The 20353-nt window shown below is 41.9% G+C and overlaps 2 protein-coding genes across 3 annotated transcripts; one reads left to right on the top strand and one right to left on the bottom strand.

The window, feature by feature from the left end:
* Positions 1-8824: 8824 nt before the first annotated feature.
* Positions 8825-12448, bottom strand: sod2 (superoxide dismutase 2, mitochondrial). The gene is made up of 5 exons (XM_086190428.1): positions 12293-12448; positions 11491-11696; positions 10731-10847; positions 9281-9460; positions 8825-9194 (listed from the first exon to the last, which is right to left on the bottom strand). Exons 1-5 carry the CDS (start codon positions 12406-12408, stop codon positions 9049-9051), a joined length of 765 nt encoding a protein of 254 aa, XP_086046554.1. The 5' UTR covers positions 12409-12448; the 3' UTR covers positions 8825-9048.
* A 1103-nt stretch (positions 12449-13551) lies between these two features.
* wtap (WT1 associated protein) lies at positions 13552-19858 on the top strand. Of its 2 annotated transcripts, none has more exons than XM_086190425.1 (8): positions 13552-13753; positions 14292-14329; positions 14431-14486; positions 14571-14629; positions 14789-14916; positions 16015-16193; positions 18375-18529; positions 18614-19858. In XM_086190425.1, exons 2-8 carry the CDS (start codon positions 14300-14302, stop codon positions 19273-19275), a joined length of 1269 nt encoding a protein of 422 aa, XP_086046551.1. In that variant the 5' UTR covers positions 13552-13753; positions 14292-14299; the 3' UTR covers positions 19276-19858. The 2 variants fall into 2 exon arrangements, with proteins under 2 accessions (XP_086046551.1, XP_086046552.1); XM_086190426.1 differs by lacking the exon at positions 13552-13753 and adding an exon at positions 13860-13911.
* Positions 19859-20353: the final 495 nt, after the last annotated feature.

The raw sequence follows: 20353 nt of genomic DNA, 5'->3' as shown, positions 1-20353 counted from the left end.
TCTGCCTGTCCACTGAAAACTTGTCATCAAAGTGGTGATTTCATCTTGCGAGAGATGAGTGACGTGCGAGAAATTTGACTCGAAAATCTGCATGTGTGCTTTGAAACGACGTACAGAGAGAAGATGATAACTGCCATTCCTGGCTTTGATTTAACCTGAATCCATGTTCTCATTAATTCACTGCAGTTTCAAAGTAAGAATGCTCTTCCCTCGCATGTATGCGTATGAAAAACACCAAAATGACAAGCTGAAAAATTTGTTTTTCATTGGACGGGATCTTTAAAGAAAGAGCTTACAGATGCTTGTGAAGCTGTGTTTGGGCAAAACATCAAGGAGGTGTCTGTAAGTTAATGGATTCCATTTCAGTGTGTTTATCAGTTTCTGTTGTATAAAAAAAATAGGTCTGATAATGCAAGAATGAGAAGACCCAGACAGAGGAGTGCAACAGTTTGGCAGGAGGGAAAAGAGGAATATATGAGGAGGTGGTATTTTAAGGAGGGACGGCAGTGAGGAAGTGTGAAATTAGCAGGGACAGCGGGAAGAATGAAGCTTTGAGGGTTTCTTTCTCCGAGGCGTTCTGCTGCTGGTTTGACTGCCAACTTTGCATCTGTTTCTGAATACAGCGGAGACTGTGGAAAATCCCCTGGCGGAGTGAAAATCCATCACACACACATACAAACATTTGCACATTAACATGATCACTGAATGTGCGGCTCTACACTCTCCGTATCTGCTGCTTGATATTTCCCCTCTTGCCCTCTTGCACCCTCCACCCCCCCCCCCCCACACACACACACACATACATACAGACACATACACACACAAGTCACATGTAACACATCTTCATTTCTCCCAGGAGCAATCAGCACCTCATTGGAGGGTCCTAAACAGGTCATGAACCAAAGACACAGTGTTCACATTACAAAGCTAAATTTCGGGCATGACTTTGGACACTTCCTCTTGTCTTGCTCTCGTGTTTTAAAATAGTACGCTCTCAAATACTGAGGTAAAAGACAAGCATGGTCCTGTGTTGAGGTATGTACCCAATGATGTTAACCAAAAGGTCAGAAAAGCACCTTTTGACTAAAAGAAACACTACCAAAGCAACAAGTATTTGTACTATTGGGTTGCCTCTATTTTGGACTTTGCTCATATATAATAAGCAGCGAGAGACAGTTGTACGCTCGCTGTGGAGTGCGGTTACCTTGAGAGCCTGCAGGTGGGTCAAGACCAGGAGAGTTAAAAGCCCCCAAAAGTCTCCTCTCAAGACTTATTTCCATTTTTTTTCCTCAAAATGGCTTCTGTCATGACCTAGTCATTCTTTCCATGCTGGTTTAAGCTCCTAGTTTTCCATATGGAGATGTGTTTAGACAATAAAACAGATTGATGAATGGATTCTTCTGGATTCTTACACACACACACAAAAAAAAAGAAATTACAGACAACAAGTTTTTTTTTCTACTCAGCATGATCTCATGGTATTCAACTGAGAGCAGTTTTTTAAGATGAAAACAGATTCCTGTGGTTACTGAATCCAATTTGACACTGGAATCAGGTTATGAGTTTTGTCAATTAGAAGAATACATTACACCCAAAAGTTGATGGGGTTTGCAGGACACGACCGTTTTAGCAGTAAAAGTGGGCTGGTCGGATATATAACGGCCACGTTGTTATGTGTCGTGAGGTTAATGTTTCTGGCTAATGTGATGCTAACAAGTCACATGTAACCACAGCGACTGTCATGTGATGTCAGCCACAGTATAGTTGGTACAGATTAGCATCTTGAATTTGCACTGTATTCAACCTCAAGTTTGTGCAACAGTTATTTTGAACGTGTTGTTTTGAAACCATATAACCTCGCCAGGGTGATGGCAGTGATAGCAGGACCCAAACGCAGAGAAAAGGAGAGCAGGCCAGGCAGGACAAGATTACGCTGAAGTTTAATTGCAAACAAAACAAAAGCCAGACTTAGAAACTAAACACTAAGTCTCAAAACTCTGGGAAACAAACAGCATTCAAAAATGGTGCGAAATGCTACATTAGCTGGGGCAGCGTGAGCAGTGGAACTAACGTTGCTCGTTAGCGAGTTAACGCTTCATTAGCTCATGTTTCCAGCAGCCCCTTTATCAAAATAACATTATGTATAAACATGAGAAAGGACACAACGGTCCAAATCAAAATTCAAGTTTACATTGCAGTTAGGCACCTGTAACTGTAAATAAAACCTGATTGAAATTTCAATAAACTTTAATAAATTACATCATCCGTCCACATGAGTCATTCCACATTCATCCTCAGTAATCGTGCTTGTTTGTTGAGAAACCCCTAGCAACAGCAATTGTACCATGTGCAAAAATGTTGACAAAGAAAAATACTTGTGTGCTTCGCTTCGTTTTGTATTCTCGTGTCTCCTGCAAGAACATTTGTCAAAGGGCCTTTTTTTCCAGCTAATGTGTAATAAAGAGATTGTCCTTTATTCAGCCTCCGCGGGAAAATGTCTGCTGCTGCTGTTCCTGACACAGCCAGCTTTCCACAATGTGTTGGTAAAGGTTGAGAGGGAAAAAGTGCAGACACAGCTCAATGCGTTGGCATTTGTGGAACAGCTAATAGAATTTATGTTTTGTTCCACCTCTTGTACACTCATGAACATGCAACTTTGATCATGGAACCCTAGTTGGGCTCAAACTTGAAATGTTGGTTACCTTTGGATTTTTTATTTTTTTGGGGACTTTTTGTAGGAAAACTGCAGACGTGATGAGCCGCACTGAGAGGAAGTGCATTGACGTTGACATGTTAAAGGTCTGGTCTGCGGCATATTCACCTCATCCCAATCTGAATCCTCACATTTGCCAACGCCATCCCCCGGATTCACTCTAGTTTTGTCTGCTTCGCCTTGTTTTTTTTTAATCACTGTGTCTTTCTAATTCAGAAATTTTCATGCACGTTTGCATGCACGGTACTGACAATCAGACAAGAGGACTATCACGGACTGAGCGAGGAGGGGCACTGCATGAATGGACCTGCCTTTTGAACATCAAAAAGATCTCATCCTCGGTGCGAGTTGAATATCTGATGTGATCTGGGTTTATGTAGCACACAACCTGCATTCAAGTACAATGCAGAATCATTGTATTAGACTTTATATTTCCTCACTATAATAGAAATTAGCAGCATCATTTAGAAAAAGAAACTCCAAAGGTCAGGCTGGTTTGATTTTGCATTAACTCGAAGGAATGGAAAGGCCGCATACTCTGGGCCCCAAGATAGATGATTAAAAAACAGCAAAAACAATGAGGAAGTGGAGGTAATTACCCGCACCGCACACTTCTAGTGTACCATTAGTGATCCTTGAGGATAGACCCTTTTCACAGCAGCCATTTTGATGTATAGAAGGGTAAACATGGGTCTAATTGATCCAATTTATTCTATTTCGTGTTCGCAAAGATCTAGTGAGCAAGCATGAACAATACCAGAGCCATGGCTGCAGAAATGGAAGAGGAGAATGATGAATGTACCCTGGAATGTCAAGTCAACATTGTGAAAAGGGCATGTATATTGTTTTGGGGCATGTGCTGCACATTCTACCGCCCCAAAAAAAATGTATGGGTGGTGTAGCGATGTGAACGACAACGAAAAGTAGCATTCGTATCTTCTCTTTGCTGACGTCGACAAACAGGTGATATGACCAGCGGCGATCGCTGTCGGTTCCCTTATACATACCTAACAACAAAATAGCCATTTCAGTAAATCTGTAGGGTTTTACGACCGTTCCCTGGCTCTCCTAAAAGTGAAACAAAAGACGCCGTCTCTCTCGCTACTGTCTGGCAGCATCAGTGAAACGTTTGTGGATACCTGGAAGTGAAGGAGGAAAAATGTTTTCATGTGAACGAGGTCATGGAAGCAAACTGTTGCGAGGGGCCACCTGGTGAGATGGATTTAGGATACGACCATCAAAGACTCCCTTCTTTTTCTCAGCGGAGCCTGGTGGGAGTACTTTGGAGCAGGGATGGCTCCATCCCAAACAGGAAGTCAAGTCTGCTGAACTTGAAGGCACCTTGCTGCATTATAATACTCTAGTTTTGGGGTATTCCACAGAAACACTCGTATTTTTCTTTTCCCCTGGAACATCCTGAGCGTCAAGCCAAAGAGCTGCTGTGTGCTAACTCTCAACGAACAATGACCGGCGCCAAGAAAAAGAAAAAAAAAAATCCGCTCCCTTGATTAAATCCATTGGGGTTATTAAATCATAATCCAACATTTTTAATTGCCAAAATGAAAAAAATGGAGAGGACGGCCTTAGAACATGATGCAGATGAAAACGAGTACAGGTACAAACAACTTCAGCTTCAAAGGCCGGATCATCGTTTCACCAGGCTGGAAAGCAATCTGCTCCAGAGATGAGGCTTTATGAGAATAACGTGTGCAATTAGGGCTCATTTTATGGATACAGACATCTGCAGTTTGTGTCCTTGTGTTAGACCGAGTTGGCTGTATGAAGAGCCTTTCATTTTCTTAAAAGAAAAGTCATTGATCTCCGTGCGGATTTGTCCCATGCATCACTCCCGCATGAACCCAAATGACCTCAGGTCTGCCCAGATTTTTATCACCCTCTGCCGCCCTCTCGCTAAAACTTTCCTTCTCTTTCCGCAAGGCTCTGTCGGACTCCGAATTTTAGGTGTGGAGACGTTAATGCAGATGAAACAGAAGATGCCAGATCATAGAGCTGATGAAATACTGTACATACCTTCACTCTGTTCAGGCTCTTGAGGACACTTCTCTGTCTGTCTGCTCTTTTCAGCAGCCATGACGAATCAATCATCCTGTCAAGCTAAGTGAAATATGTGGTTTCTGGCTCCCAGTGTCTGCTCCACTCCAGAGCACTCAGACCAGGACCCGTACAGGTAGTCTGGATTTAGCTCCAGCACCCTCTTTGCCAGGAACAAGGGACGACAGATGCTGGAAAGTTTTACCTCCTCGGTGTTGACACTTGTAAAAATTTCTTTTGAGTGAAAAAATGACAATGAGAGCGTTGTATAGCGCAAACAACACAGAAAAGTCACGCCAGGGAGAAAATCTGTAGCATGGAGGATCGTTTAGAGCACACATGGGCAAAATACGACCCCGGGGCCGGAGTGGGCCCCGCACTCCACGTCCTTAAAGGAGAACGAAAAATGGATAAAAGGCAGTTTTATGTTCATTTTTTGGTAAGACTTTACAACGAGGTACACAATAGTTGTTACCTGAAAGGCAAATTTACTGTATTTATGAAGTACTTAGGAGCAATTAGGGGTTCATTACCTTGCACAAGTACATGGCCTACAGGGGAAGCAAGGATCAAACCGGCAACCCTTAGGGCGCTAAAAGGTAAGTGATGTTTAACTGACAAAATCAGAAGTAGGATGAATGCATGAAAAAAGAAAAAAGAAAAAGGGAAAGCTGACTCTGAATGTTTTTAACCACGAGAGGACATCTAAATATGTTCGAACAAGAGGCGGCCTGAAGGCAGCACGTCGGATGTGCCAAGAGTACTGCGGAGGCTGAGTATGCAGGCTACACCACACACTTGTCACTGCAAGAAATAAAAAAAGAAAAAGCTCAGAAATTGTCCTCCAGCTTAATTATTGCTCAGCTGAATTATTTTTCAATAATATAGGATCATAGGAACTGAGTAATTAGACCCATGCTTTGGATGTTCAACATGTGGCCCTTCACTTACTTTATCTAAGCCACTACGTCCCTCTGGAAAAAAAACAAAAAAAACAGTGCCCCCCCCCACTGGTTCAGAGCCTAGAAATATGATGACAAAGCTGTGCAGCTCGCACATGCAAGAAGATGTTGACTGTTATCCAGGAAGAAATCATGTGCCAAGTATGCATAACTTGGATATCAGATGAGCTTGGAGGTAAATGAAACGAATCAAAGACAAATATACTCCAGTGGTATCATACTTCACAAAGCCTGTTGATTCATCTGTCACTTTAGTTCAAAAGCCCAAGAAAAGAAGGAAAAGGGAGTAACCCCCCCCCCTCCCCCCAAAAATTAGAAGCTTAGTGTGTGGTAACGCAGAGTCTAATTTAAATCAGTAAGGGATACAGGATGCACCTCCAGCGTGGATGCCCTGAAAACGAAAGTGAGGCTCTAAAATGGAGCCACGTGTGTCTCATTGCGTGCTCGTGTGTGATCCAGTCAGAAACCGCACCAACAGCAGAGCTTGTGTTTCTTAACACGCGCGCGCGCGCGTGTGTGTGTGTGTCTTTGGAGAGAAGAGATGACTTACGCCGCCGTCAGGGACACAAACCAGACAAACCATCTGATCAGGGATGGCTGATATTTGGGTCAGTGGTTGAGATTAGGGTTAGGGTTAGGCATGAAGTGATTATGGTTCGGGTTAAGATAAGTCTCCAGGAAATGAATGGAAGTCCATGTAAATAACCCATAAATGTGTTTCTGTTTGTTTGTATGAGCAAAAACGGGGTTGGGATGAAGGTCATAGCCACCAAATCGAATGTATAATTATCATTTAAGAGGTTTTTGTTGCCTTATTTTGAAAGAAAGAACACTGAAGAGAGAAAGAGCAAGACAACAGCCTTCAGAATCGACTTTAACTCCTCACCCGAGACATTTCCCAAATATTTTCCTCTCGTCCCTACCAGAGGTTGAATAAACCTAATCTGGAGTTCCATTCTTTTTTACGACTAGAGGAAGGGGGAAATCATTTTTGGCACACCCTAATTTTTACAGCAAAAGTAGGCCACATTTAGACGAACCATCATCTAATAGAAGACTTCTCTTGAGAGCTTGATTTTTATGACAGTGAAGCAGTAATTTCCTGTACAATTGAAAAAGCAGACTCAAGTTGTTTGTCATTAGCCACCACAGCTGGTTCCTGACATGTTAGTAGCATTTTTTATGGTGAGTCCCAAAAAGAATTAAAAAAAAATAAAAAAAATCCAATTTATAGTGGAGCCAAGCCAGCCACACCAATATGTTCTAAATAATTCATGCACTTAATCAAGGCGCATTCATTCTTTGTTAAATCACCACTTTATACAAGTAGCCAATGTCTTCCTAGCTGTCAGTACAAGCATGAGGCTCCAGTCTGGAGATCCAAGTCTGGTCACCATGTGCTTGAACTCTCAATGTCCACTGAAAACCATCTCACCTCTCCATCACACATCTGTGGAATGTGACATTCCCAATAGCAAAATGAGCATCCTAATCAGTTGGCAGGATGAGAGGAGCCATGTTGGATGACATGAGATGAACCAGCTGGAAGTTATTTGAACCGTTCAACTCGATGCAGTCTTTTGTATGGAACCTGGTCCATGGATACTACGAACTACAGACACGACTACAACTACTGCTGTAGATCTTTAAAGTTTGTGTGAGAGATGTTATATACTGGTATGAGCGTGAATGCAGCATTTGCATATCTCCATTTTTAAAAAAAAATGCATTTGATTATAAAGTTTCTTGCATAGAAAGTGGGGAGTTTTCAACCCGGTGAACTTAAGAGCGTCATAGGTGGAAACCTTGTGCAACACTGCCCCCTTTTGGTGATAAGATTAAAAAAAAAGCAGCGTAGACGAGCCTGAAATTTTATTGAACCTGCTTCTCAATCACCTCTAGATTTTCAACCCACACAGATTGCAGTTTATTGTAGGATCATACCTTATTTTGTATATAGGAAGTTGTCAAATAATTAGGTACACTTAAGAGGTTCCACACATGTATTGCTGTGACTTTTCCACACTTTTTAAGACAGTTTTCATTTGTTACATGATTTCCAAGTTGCGTGATATTCTCATGTTTTTCATGACCTAGGGTGAAATTCTCCGTAGCGTATTTCCACAAAGTAAAATCAATCCAGAAAGTTTTATAGATTTATTTTTCAGTAAAAAAATTCACATCAACTACACATAATGCTTAATATATAGGGTTGAATTACAACTCTGGTGTGAGAACTACTCTAAACGTGGATGAGAGTCAAGTCTAAATCCTGTGTGCTGGTGAAAACTGACACAAGGGGCCAGAGCTGTGACCTCGCACCTCCTGTTGGTGTGCACATTGACTTGATCTAATAAATCTCTTGCATGAGTGTGCACGCGCGCACACACGCACACCACCCTCCTTCTCAAAACCCCCCCCCCAAAAAAAACCCACCCACATCTGCACTGGCAGGCAGGCTGAGAAGTGCACGTTGTTACCGTGTCTGAGATTCACTGTCAAATTCAGGACATAAGATATATGTCATCTCCGCATCTTTCAATTCCAACCATTTTTTTTTCTTTGCCTGAACTAATGCAGCTTCACTATTCATCATTGCTGCTTTCAAGTTCAATAGTAATTAAAAACAACAACTCAGATCTATAAAAAAAAGTTTAAAAAATAAACAAACAAAATGAGAGTGTGATGAAATCTGAAATGCAATTTTATAATTTGATCAGCTGCTTTGAGGATCTTAAATCAGATTTTCAGTGTGAGTGTGTGGACATGTTCACGTCCAGTACCTGAGCGTTTGATTCTCTTCTCTCAACAGCATTTCTTACCATGAACATTAGAACAAAAAAAAAATGAAATAAAAAAAACACTGAACATCCAACTGGTACAATTAAAGTCCTATAATTTTATTATTATTATACATCATAAACATGGACTGCAACAACATGAAGTGATTTCAGTAGGACTCATTCCAACAACACCTCACTATGTGACACGGCAGACAGTATTTTCGTGTCATCAATAAAGCCAGCTTTTACATGAAAAGGAGGCCATGTTTGTTCGTTGTTTTTTTTTTCTGAGTTAACAACAGACCTGGGGTTAAAAAAAAAAAAAAACAGGAAAAAAAAAAAAAAAAACAGCACTTGCAAATAAAATGTGACGTTCATTCCAGCAGGTGAAGTGTTGTCGCCATCAAGACAATTTAATCTGAATCGATCTGGATTATTTTGTCTGAATACAAAAATGTCACCGCTCCATGTTTTGTTCTAGGATTAAATTATTTGCAACGACTGTTTCCAGGCCAGAGGGGAAGAAGGTCTGAGGATTCTACTTTTTGGCAGTCTGGAGACGCTCGCTCACATTCTCCCAGCTGATGACGTTCCATATAGCCTTCACGTAGTCCGGCCTGACATTCTTGTACTGGAGATAGTAGGCATGCTCCCATACATCGATACCCAGGAGGGGGATGAGACCTGAGGGTCAGAGACACACAACAATAACCCTGACTGACTTTTTGTTGACGTGGCACCTGACGACAATGAAATGAGGCTCGGCTGACCTGTGGTGCCCTGCAGAGGATCCTGGTTGGCACAAGCGGCAATGCGAAGTCTCCCGCTCTCCTTTTCAAAGCCCAGCCAGCCCCAGCCTGAGCCCTGCACTGCCACCGTAGCAGCCGACATCTTCTCCTTCATCTTCTGGAAGGAGCCAAAGTCCCGTTTGATGGCCTCCATCAGCTCACCTACAAGACAGACAGCAAGATTTCTCACATCATTACATTTACCTATTCTTTATTTCTAACATGCACATACTGTCTGACAGAGAGCTGCCATACACTACCTTCCTTTGAACCTCAGAAGTCTGGAGACGAATGTACAGTTAGAAGTGAGTGTATTTTATTTTATTTTTTTAACTGCAATGTTCCCGTTTCAGCCACCTGTCACTTAACAACAATATGTGGTACTTTGGCATACAAACATCAAAATAAAATGCCTACAAATAGTATATGAAGAGTGATGTGTGCACCTCTGATTTTACAGAGACACAAATAATAATAATAATAATAATAAATATACATAAAAGTCCAGAAAAATGTAATTATCAAAGTGGTTGTACCAGTAATGGACGGAGCAGCCTTTTGGAATTGTGATCTCAGAATGGTTCCTTTTGAAATTTTCAACTGGAAACTTTGAAATTCAAATTTCTGAGTTTATAAAGCATTTAAACCAATTTGAATAAGTGTCAGTGGTCTGTCTGAAGCTGGTCACTGTAAAAAATGATCAAACTGGGCAACTGGACTCAATCCTCTTGTAGGTGAAGACGTTTCGCCTCTCATCCAAGAAGCTTCTTCAGTTCTAAAATTCGGGTGGGAAGTATCAGGTATATAACCACCCAAGGGGGTGGTGGCAAAGAGTGGTCACTGTAGTCTTTCTGTCCCCTGGTGGTCAAAGTGGGAACAATGAGTTTGAGTTGGTGCCAGTGTGATTAACGCTGCACTAAAGTTCAACTTGAAAATTCTAATTTCTGAGCTGAACTATAGTGCAGCATTAATCACTCATTATACCCACTTTGACCACCAGGGGACAGAAATACCACAGAAATCAGACAGGCAACCGACACTAAATCACGAGTTTGAATTCTTTATAATTATCGACATTGTCTAGTGAAGGACCCCCGTCAGTCAACAACTCACATAAATTAAATTATTTACACGTTCTAGTTCACAAACATCCTTGCCTCAATGTACCCCTTGATGGACAGTACACAGAATCAGGCTAACATTTCCCACTTTGACATTAGGAAACACTAATAGATCCTGCAGTCAAAACATGGCAGGCAACAACAATTTAGGCGTTGTGAAACAGCAGTTCGCATGCTGCCTGTCCACAAGTTCTTTGATTCATTTCATTACAGATCATTCTAATGCATAAAGAGACGACGCACCTACATGGAAAAAAAAAAGATAAGCACACAAGTGCACCTGATGCAGAAAGGTAGAGTGGTTACCTTACCCTGTGGCTCGCCTCCACCATTTGGCGAGAGGTTTGTCCAGAAGATAGTGTGGTTAATGTGGCCGCCTCCGTTAAACTTCAGAGCAGCCTGAAGGGCCACCTGGGTCGTCACATCGCCTACAATACACGACAAGTTCATGAGAGTGAGTGAGATGAGAATTGTTTGATACACAAAAAACTTTTCCAAAGAGGACATGTTAGGCCTCATGGAATGTGTGAAGTAAACTGTGCTACGACCGAATTATATTCACTGGTTTTCATGTGCGAAAGAATGGACGGACAAACAAACAAAAGAATAAACAAAAAGAAAAGAAATACACTGGCCTGCTCATGAACTGCGACTGATAAAATGCAATACAATCATAAACATTCAGATTTGCAGAGCTTGCAGATACTAGGTAATACTTCTACTTTATGTTTCATAATAAAGTTGGAGAGGATGTGTACAGGGAGTTCTGTCTCATATGTACGTAAGTAGCCAACAATAATGGGAACAACTCCACGAGAGGCAAACTAAAAACTTATCTGACATTATCCATGAAAAACAAACAGCATGATCAAAGTAAAAGACGAATTTATGGAAGCCCTGCAGTAATATAACATATTAGAATGTACAAGTGTACCTAATAAAGTGAAATAAAGTGAATGCAACTGTATCTTAAAAGTCCTGTTTAAATTACAACTTGCCAGTTTATTTAAAATTAGAGAATCAAATTTATCTCTCAGACACACAAGCAACTGATTATATCTGAGTTTGTACCCTTAGCCAGCGCCTCTTGATATTTCTCCTCTGTAATGTTGAGGTTGTTCACGTATGTAGCGTGGTGCTTGCTGTGGTGCAGCTGCATGATCTCAGCGCTGATGTGGGGCTCCAGGGCACCATAGTCGTAGGTCAGGTCAGGGAGGGTGTGCTTCTGCCTGGATGCAGCTACCTGCTGTAAGGTTTGGCTCAGGCTGGCTGCGCACCTGCAACAGGTAGACAGAAACAAACCTGTGATACGTCAGATGTGAAACATAGGGAGGGGAAGAGAAGCCATAAGACGGTTAAATGTAGCAAGCTTACACCGAGCAAGTTGGTAACTTTTGGTTTTCATGTGAGGACATGACAGTAATGATGCAACTGTTGATTTTGTTGCACAATATTTGTCAAGAGATAACCAGAAATAAAGATATTTAACTTTGATAAGCCTCAACAACTGGCTTTACGTGACCTATATTTTTCATGTTGATTCTAGATTAAAACTGTAGTAGTGGGTTAATATTAGCTAATTCAGAGGGAGATGTAAAGTTATCTGAATATTAACATTTACTTTAGACAACTTAAAGAAAGCAATATAAGCAATTTCGCCCAGTTTCACACTAAAAATCCCAAATAAGTGGTACGCCACAAGCTAACCTAGCTGAGCTGCTACATCAAATTAGCATCCTGGCTAGCTCACTGTTAGCTTACAAGGCACAGCTGCCTGTCTCAAGTTCATGTAAACCGCGACTAAAATGTCTTCGTGTGCACTTCGAGCAAACTCGTGACACTAGCTGGAGCGATATATTAATTTGAAACTTACCTTTTTATGTGACCAACTCTGCAAAGCATGGTCGCAGAAGTACACGCTGGGAAAACACACTGATAACTGCCCTTGAAATGTGCAATATCAACTTGACAGAGCACGGGCCGTACCATTATCGTTACATGGGGGTGTTTTTTCTGTGAGGCTGCAGCTATAAGATCAGTCTCTCAACGGTTACACTGAGCACCCTCTTCGAAATATAATACCTAATGTACATGCTCATATGTGATGAGAACATTATGATGAATCGCCATGTATTAAAATAAAAAGTAGTTATATAATGCATTTTACCCTTCCCTTTCGGATTACATTTCCAACTCACGCTTCTGGTTTGTAATGAAATAAAGTCCCAGACACATTGAAGGCCTCGACGCCCGATTTGTTTCAAGGCGTTTTAATATCTAATGTAGCTCTTAACATAACAAATGAAATGTCTTGAGTGATGATGCAACTTTAATGAGTCTCAGTAAAGCAAAAGTGCATCACATTCTCATAGGTCTGAAGTTCTTAGCTGGCAGGCCAAGACCCCTGCTCATTTCACGATAGGTTAAAGATTAGAGACATGCTGATTCATAGCTGTCACCGTTTATGTCATATTGAGGGTAAATTCAGTCGCGCTGACAGGATCATTTTTCGGGTTACAACCACCCTTCCTAACGTACGTGACTGTCACACTGAGACATCACCCGGGTGGCTGAGGTGACTCAGGGTGTCATACAATGAGGGTCCCCTGACACTCCCCAACTGTCTGGGTGAGTGGCATTAAATCGTGTCCTTCACTTTATACGTAGAAGTAATATAGTCAGTGTAACTGCCAATATTTAAAAAAGGGAACGTACAGATTAAATAAAAGATAAGTATGTCGCCTAATCTCATAAACATCTCAACCAATAGCAGAGATCGTCTATGAAGATTATAAATCGAGTAACAACTCTTTAGCATTTGTGCAGAACCAGCCGGTTTGGTTTTCGAATGTTAAGCGTTTCGTAGTCCGTGTAAACTTTGTTTCAAAAGTGCAAAGTGTACAATTACCTATATTCATTTAATTGCTATTGAAAGGCAAATTACGGCGATCCTGCAATAAAAGACACCCAATTTATAAAAATGGGAGAACAAAGCAAAAAGTGCACCTGTCAATATAACGCAATATGTTATGTCTCACTAAAATATTGTTAATTTTGTATTCGTATGTTACCTGCGGTACTTCGTCTGGTAGATAGAACCAGAGAAATTACAGCAGAGTGGGACCTTCCTCCCTACTCCCCTCTCCGGTCGTACTCTGCAGCACGGCCACCGGAGCCATTCTGTCCTGCCCTCACCGAGGAGGGTGATGGTGATTACGGCGGAGCGACTCTACTAATCATAAACCTGCTGATAATTTTAATACAGTCGTATTTTAGGTTTCTTAAAGACTCAGAGAAGCAGAGGGGTGGTAAAACAGCGACAGAAGAGGTTCTGGTAAGTGTTGTGATGGCTGTAGGCCTGATATCCGCAGCGAAGAGCCCGCTAGTTTAAGGAAAAGGAGCGCAAGGGAGGGAGTCATTTCCTTCACCGCCATTTTGTGATAACAAGGTGCCGAAAACAGAGCCAAGAATTACATGCTGCCTGGTCTGACAGTAAGGAAATATTGTAGCTAAACGCCGAGGCTTCGTCGCGTGCGTGTCATTTGCTAGCGGATGCTAATCGTTGTTAGCAGCCGAGAGCTAGCTTATATTCTATTTCTAGCCGCTCGTGTCTGCTGACTGCCACACAAGCTAACAGTAGCAGCTCGACAGTTCTTCTTTAACTGGTAACTTATAGTTTCATTGGCATCCAGGACGGTGACGTGGTCGCTTCAAATGTCGATCTTTACATGTAACCTATAGCATTTATATCGCACAAGCTAAGCTACCTTATGTTCTAACGCTCCTTCGTGTGTTTGAGCCAAGAGGAGATGATGCAGGCATTTTCACACACGACACCCGGGTTTGATCAGTGATGTTTTGTGTGCTTTCAGAGTTCACGATGAACAACGAGGAGCCTCTACCTAAAAAGGTAAGCTAGTCTTTTATTATAGCGTTGCAATTTGTATATTAAAGCATGTGCGTCCATTGTCCCGATCCTTTCTTCATCTAAATTGTCCTCTTTTCATGCAGGTTCGCCTCTGTGAGTCTGATATGAAGACCCTGACCCGAGAGGAGTTGTGTACAAGGTAGATTACAGCTCTGCAATCAGTCAGAGGTGTGAAATGTATTTTGTTTGCGGTTGATGTTTTCACATGTTCTGCTCCTCTTAGGTGGAAACAGCATGAAGCATATGTTCAGGTCCTGGAGGCCAAGTATTCAGAGCTGTGCTGTAAGTACAGCTGCTGTTACATCGTTGTTAACAAGTACAGTCGTTCTTTAACAGCATCAGTGATGACATCCATGGCTAGCAGTAATTATTAAATAATGATTATGCTTGCGGGAAGGATTCTCTCTCTGATGCGTTTGCTTTCTCTCCTCATCGTCTCAGCCAATGATGTGACTGGCCTGAAGGAATCGGAGGAGAAGCTCAAGCAGCAGCAGCAGGAGTCTGCACGCAGGGAGAACATCCTGGTCATGCGACTTGCCACCAAGGAGCAAGAGATGCAAGAGTGCACAGTATGTATCTCTCCTTGTTTTTACTCATATTTTATTTGAAGGGATTTTGCTTGAAAAGGATGTAAACTTAATGTAGTGCGCCGAAAACCCCTTGTTGATGCTGAACTTCGATGTTAAAACTTGAAACAACTGTCACATGGATTTAACTCATTTTATCAATCCTTGTTGACTTAATCTAATACCAAATTACAGCTGTTTTCTCTTTGATATATAGATAGATTGATAGATAGATATAACTTAATGAAAGTGGAAGAAGTACATTTTCTAAATCTGCCTTTTTAACCAGTTCTGCTGTAGGATTTATATTTGCTGTTTTTTCCATCAGTTGACACAGTGGCATTATTTCAGAGCTGTGTTACATCCTGTTGTCATTTCTTATCACAATATATATATATATATATATATATATATATACACACACACACACACACACACACAGGCTAAAGGTAAATGTGTCACAAGGCCTTCCCACTCTTATTTGGTTGACAGCTATGTGGCTTTAGGGTGCATACACATGCTCCTCTGTTTATGCCACTGAGGTGAACTCATCACACATTCTCTGAAAATGATGTGAGAAAATGTTGATTTATTGTTACAGTTGTACGCTCTATGTAGCCTTTAATTTGCCCGAGGTATTCAGCGCATGATCCGTAGTCCCCACTGGGGACGTTGAACAATGAATTTGTGTGACAACAACACGTTTCTGGAAAGATGAGGAGACACATTTTCATTGTTTCAGCAGGGGCGTCGCATGCTAACGTGACTGCTTCCTGCTGCTCTGGGCGCAGATATGTACACTTCTGTGAATAAATCAATGTTTCCCCGTTCTTTTATACTGGAACATCAACAGTAATCAAGTTTACTGGCTTTAACAAGTTCTAAGTCCTGCTGACTGTCAGTTTAAGATTTTAGCTTCTGAGACATGCAGTGTCTGTCCAGTGGAAACAGATTTTGAACCTCCTGTTGTGCTGTGAGCTGCATCAGTCACCTGTATAAGTCTGTAGTGGCCCTTTATTCTCCTGGGATTTAATCTCAAGAACCCTTAACCCTTTTGTCACATTTTTCTGGTTTCTAATACCGGTTTATTTCATCCTGCAGACCCAGATCCAGTACCTCAAGCAAGTCCAGCAGCCCAGTGCGGCCCAACTGCGGTCATCCATGGTGGACCCAGCCATCAACTTGTTTTTCCTCAAAATGAAGGCTGAACTGGAACAGACTAAAGACAAACTGGAGCAGGCCCAAAATGAACTGAGTGCCTGGAAATTTACACCTGATAGGTAAAGACAATCAAAATAACACCCCCCACCCCCCTCAAAAAAAAAAAAAAAAAGTCAAGACTTCCTCACGCCCCCCACCCTCACTCTCACTGCAGGCATGCAGGAACAATGGTGGGGGGGAAGGCTGACAAAAGCGGTATTCACCACGAGACTCAGACTTTACAGAAAGCCAGTCACTACAAAAAAAAAAAAGAAAAAAAAAACAAACAAAAAACAGCCGCCATGTTTTTGTACTCTTGCACTGTGGCAGCCACACATCACATAACCTAAACTGAAAAGACAGTACGGTCAGGTGACACTTGTGTTTCAGCTCTCAGCCCCCCCTCGTATCCCCTCACCGTCCAAGGGCCTGAAGGAGTCCGGACTGTTCCTGAAGAGGTGGTCACTCACTTACCGACACGGATACACCCGCCCTGCCCCTCAGCTCAAACAGACAGTTTGCATATTTAATAAGGGGGGTTACGGTGAAGATTGAGTAAGGCAGGGAGCATCCCTAGCCTCAAACGGCTATTGAACATTTAAAGACAATTTCCCATACTTTCTTTATAAAGACATTTAACTGGATTACACCACACACATACCTGCTAGTCTGCCTGAGAAAGCCTTTTTGGACAGTCTAGACATATTCAAGTAACGCGAGGAAGGTTCTAGGATTTAAAAAGTAAGACTTTGGGGGTGGGAAGAGCCACTAGAAATGACACTTAAGACTGTGGGTGGAGCCAGATCCTCGTCCCCAAAAGGACTGTGGTTCAGGGCACGAGTCGCCTGTGTCTCCCGGTCACGGGCCCAGTCACGGTAGAGTGTGTTTTTACATGTTTTATTTTGTGACTTGTTTCTTTGATTTCTTGGCCTTTCATTTGATCTTGTTTCCCTGAAACAAACACTTACTGCAGTGTGTGTGTGAACCAAGAGAAGCACCATTGGGCTTTTTACCGTCTCAACATTTGGACTCAACCAATGAATTCAGCTCTGTGCTCCATTCTTCTGCTACACACTAAAAACACACTGCTGTAGGTGCACCTGAGTCCTGTTCTCAAGTTGCAGAAATGTTTTTGAACAAGTCATGTTCCAAGTTGATGAGAATGTATTTGATTGTATTTCTGTGTATTTTTTGTGATTGACCACACAACCTTTTCTCTCTCAGCCATGTTGCTTTTCCCTTGTTTATTTAAACAGCACATTCATATTCAGGTCTCTCTCACTATTGGGTTCAGTGAGAAGTGGGCCGGCAGTGTTTTTATACACACACACACACACACACACACTGTTCCTCACACCACATAATGGCAGTCAATGGTAATGACTAATAATTCCGAAGTATACATGTCATTTACTGAATGTGTAGTGCATGAGTCATTTTTTTAAGGGTTGGGGTAAAAATGGCATACATTATTTTGATACATTTAAATGATTTCTGCTCCTAGACGGCAAAGATGCAGAATAATTTACTGTTAATATATCAGAGTCTTCTTGATGGGATATGCAGAGTAAATAGATAATTAAACTTATTTCTCATGTATGTGTTTGCAAATCTGGCAGCTTGATAAATTGAGGATTTTTGTAAAACACGATGGCAGGAATTGCTAATGTGAAACTACCAGGTATGATGGACTGTTGTAGTATTCCTTGACTTGTCTAGGCTCCATCAGCTCTTTGATTTCACTGTTGAACTGCTTGCTCTCATGTGCTCTACACGTGCCTGGTTCTGAAGCGCATGCTCCCTTCTTTGCTACACCCAGCTATGTTGTAGCTTGACATGCTATTACTGCTATGCAGAATTGCTACGTATTGTTATTTCTGAATAATATATCACCTTTGTTCTTTATGTAACTGGATGAATTACATTGTGATAAGGGGTGCATCCGTTTCATAGAAATGTGGGTCGGCTAGCTTGTTTGGGCTTTGTTTCTGGTCATAAAGGAAATACACATGTTCATTTCAGATCTAGAAATAATCTCTAGTCACTACGGCTGTGTCTGGGTTCCTGATATTGTAATGTTACATTCTAGCCTGATGGATTTAATGACATGTTTTGGCTAGCGAGTCATGTAGGGATGGCCAGGTTGAAGAGTGTCTGTTTGGGATGCGGGTAAGATGGTTAGAAGAGGTCGATATCATCTCTGTGCCCGTCGACTTGTTCTCCTGGTTCACTATGTGATGTGAGACTTGTTTCCCTTGCAGCCAAACAGGGAAGAAACTGATGGCCAAGTGTCGAATGCTGATTCAGGAAAACCAGGAGCTGGGCAGGCAGCTGTCCCAAGGACGGATCGCCCAGCTGGAGGCTGAGCTGGCCCTGCAGAAGAAGTACAGCGAGGAGCTGAAGAGCAGTCAAGACGGTGAGAACATCACCAGCGTTTCACCTCCCTCAACAAATGTGGCTATCTGTTGAGTCTTGACTGTTTTTGTTCCTGTTTCCACAGAGTTGAATGACTTTATCATCCAGCTAGATGAAGAGGTTGAGGGAATGCAGAGCACCATCCTCGTCCTGCAGCAGCAGCTGAAGGAGACCCGGCAGCAGCTCTCCCAAACCCAGGGGGCTTTGGCTGGGGCAGGACCCAGCAGCAGGACTTCCCCCGCTGCATCCAGTTTGGCCGCAGAACCCCCCGCCCAGCCGGAGCAGGCCAGTGCCCCCTCTGAACAAGCAGGCAAAGACTTCGGGAGGGTCTCCAACGGACCAAGCAACGGCAACTCATCCCAGAGGAGCGAGACCACTACCCCCAGCCTGTACCGGGAGGTCAGCAGCACCGAGGAAGACTTTCCCATGTCCCCCATGGTCTCCAGCCCCGGTGAAGCTGAGACCAAACTGTCCAACCACTCAGAGGAGGCGTCAGGGAGTCAGACTGGTGCTGCCAGAGTTGGAGGACCCGGGGGATTTGGGAGTCAGCTGAGCGCAGGGTATGAGAGCGTGGACTCTCCAACAGGCAGCGAGACGTCATTGACTCAACACTCGAATGACACAGACTCCACCACCGATCCCCACGAGGACAAGGCTGCCCTGGTTCCCAAGGGCACCAGGACTGCAGGGTCACGACACACTCAAAACGGCCTGGACTCCACCACGAGCGACGGTGCTGTTTTGTAATGTACTTTTGACACATACTGTCTATTTTTTTTGGGGGGTTATTTTTTTATACAATATTCAAACAAGGCAACAAATGCGTAGTCTGTAACAGAGCACTGCTGCCCGAGATATTTTGTTTTCCCGCTCTTCCCCTTTGCCTCTTGTGATACCTCTGTCACATTTGTGTTGTTAAATGGGGATGTAACAGGAATGGGTTAATGTTAGATTTGAATTGAGTGGATGTATGATTTTAAAAACTAGTACGTTTCATTCTGCCCTTTATTTGAGCATGTTTCTGCTGTTCTTGTTTGAGCTCTCGCCACTGAAACCCGGCATCTGGTGTTGTAACTCATTGTCAAAAGTCAGTAAAAATCACTGAATTACAGTAGTTTTGCAATATTCAGAAGGTTTTTTTTTTTTTTCTTTTAGATGTTGGCCTGTGTTGTTTTTTTTTTTTTAATTCAATTTTAAGTTTTCATTGACAAAAAAATTCAGTTCAAAAGATTCTGTTGAATTGTGAGTAGTTTATATGCGATGTTCATATTATTCTGACTTCAGTCCTTTTCATGTACTGACCAAATACCAATAAAGATTTTTAATACTATACTGTAAAACCAGTTATTGCTACACATCAATAAGAATACAGAAACTTCTAATTAGCTCATCGAAACAAAACGATTCAATTTGTTGCTTAAATATTAAATATGAGGCCACAAATGCAGTCACCTATGAAAAAGTACAAAATTAAGGTTTTGTTGACTAAGTTATACTACCACAAGAAAGACGAAATCATGACAATACACAATCATGCACATGTACACGTATAGACTTACATGCTAGCTATAATGTCATCTGTCAAAATGTGTTTTGAAATAAGTTTTATATATATATATATATATACATGTGTTTATATGTTTAGTGTGTTTGCGTTCAAAACCTGTATGAATGCTATATATTGGTTTACACATGATAAAATAATTTTTCCACATCTTAGGAACATTTTTCATGACTGTTTACATGTGAAAACTAAATGCATCAATGCTGAAATTTACCAGCATGTATTAACAGTTGTGGTTTTATACACCTTAAACATGCAATA

The sequence above is a fragment of the Aulostomus chinensis genome, chromosome 20, assembly GCF_037954235.1.
Source record: "Aulostomus chinensis isolate RoL2024-O1b breed Wild chromosome 20, RoL_Achi_v1.0, whole genome shotgun sequence".
NCBI classification, from domain to species: Eukaryota; Metazoa; Chordata; class Actinopteri; order Syngnathiformes; family Aulostomidae; genus Aulostomus; species Aulostomus chinensis.
The sequence above is the reverse complement of the archived record's forward strand: the minus strand, read 5'-3'. Positions and strand labels throughout refer to the sequence as shown.

What these genes read in the sequence shown, in the direction of transcription:
- sod2 (XM_086190428.1), bottom strand. Translation starts at nt 12,408, where the DNA reads ATGGTACGGCCCGTGCTCTGTCAAGTTGATATTGCACATTTCAAGGGC. An exon ending in TCAAGAGGCGCTGGCTAAGG is followed by an intron (nt 10,848 to 11,490) that starts GTACAAACTCAG and finishes CGTGTATTGTAG; the next exon opens with GCGATGTGACGACCCAGGTG. An exon ending in TGGTGGAGGCGAGCCACAGG is followed by an intron (nt 9,461 to 10,730) that starts GTAAGGTAACCA and finishes TCTGTCTTGTAG; the next exon opens with GTGAGCTGATGGAGGCCATC.
- wtap (XM_086190425.1), top strand. Translation starts at nt 14,300, where the DNA reads ATGAACAACGAGGAGCCTCTACCTAAAAAG. An exon ending in CAAGTATTCAGAGCTGTGCT is followed by an intron (nt 14,630 to 14,788) that starts GTAAGTACAGCT and finishes TCATCGTCTCAG; the next exon opens with CCAATGATGTGACTGGCCTG. An exon ending in GCTGAAGAGCAGTCAAGACG is followed by an intron (nt 18,530 to 18,613) that starts GTGAGAACATCA and finishes CTGTTTCCACAG; the next exon opens with AGTTGAATGACTTTATCATC.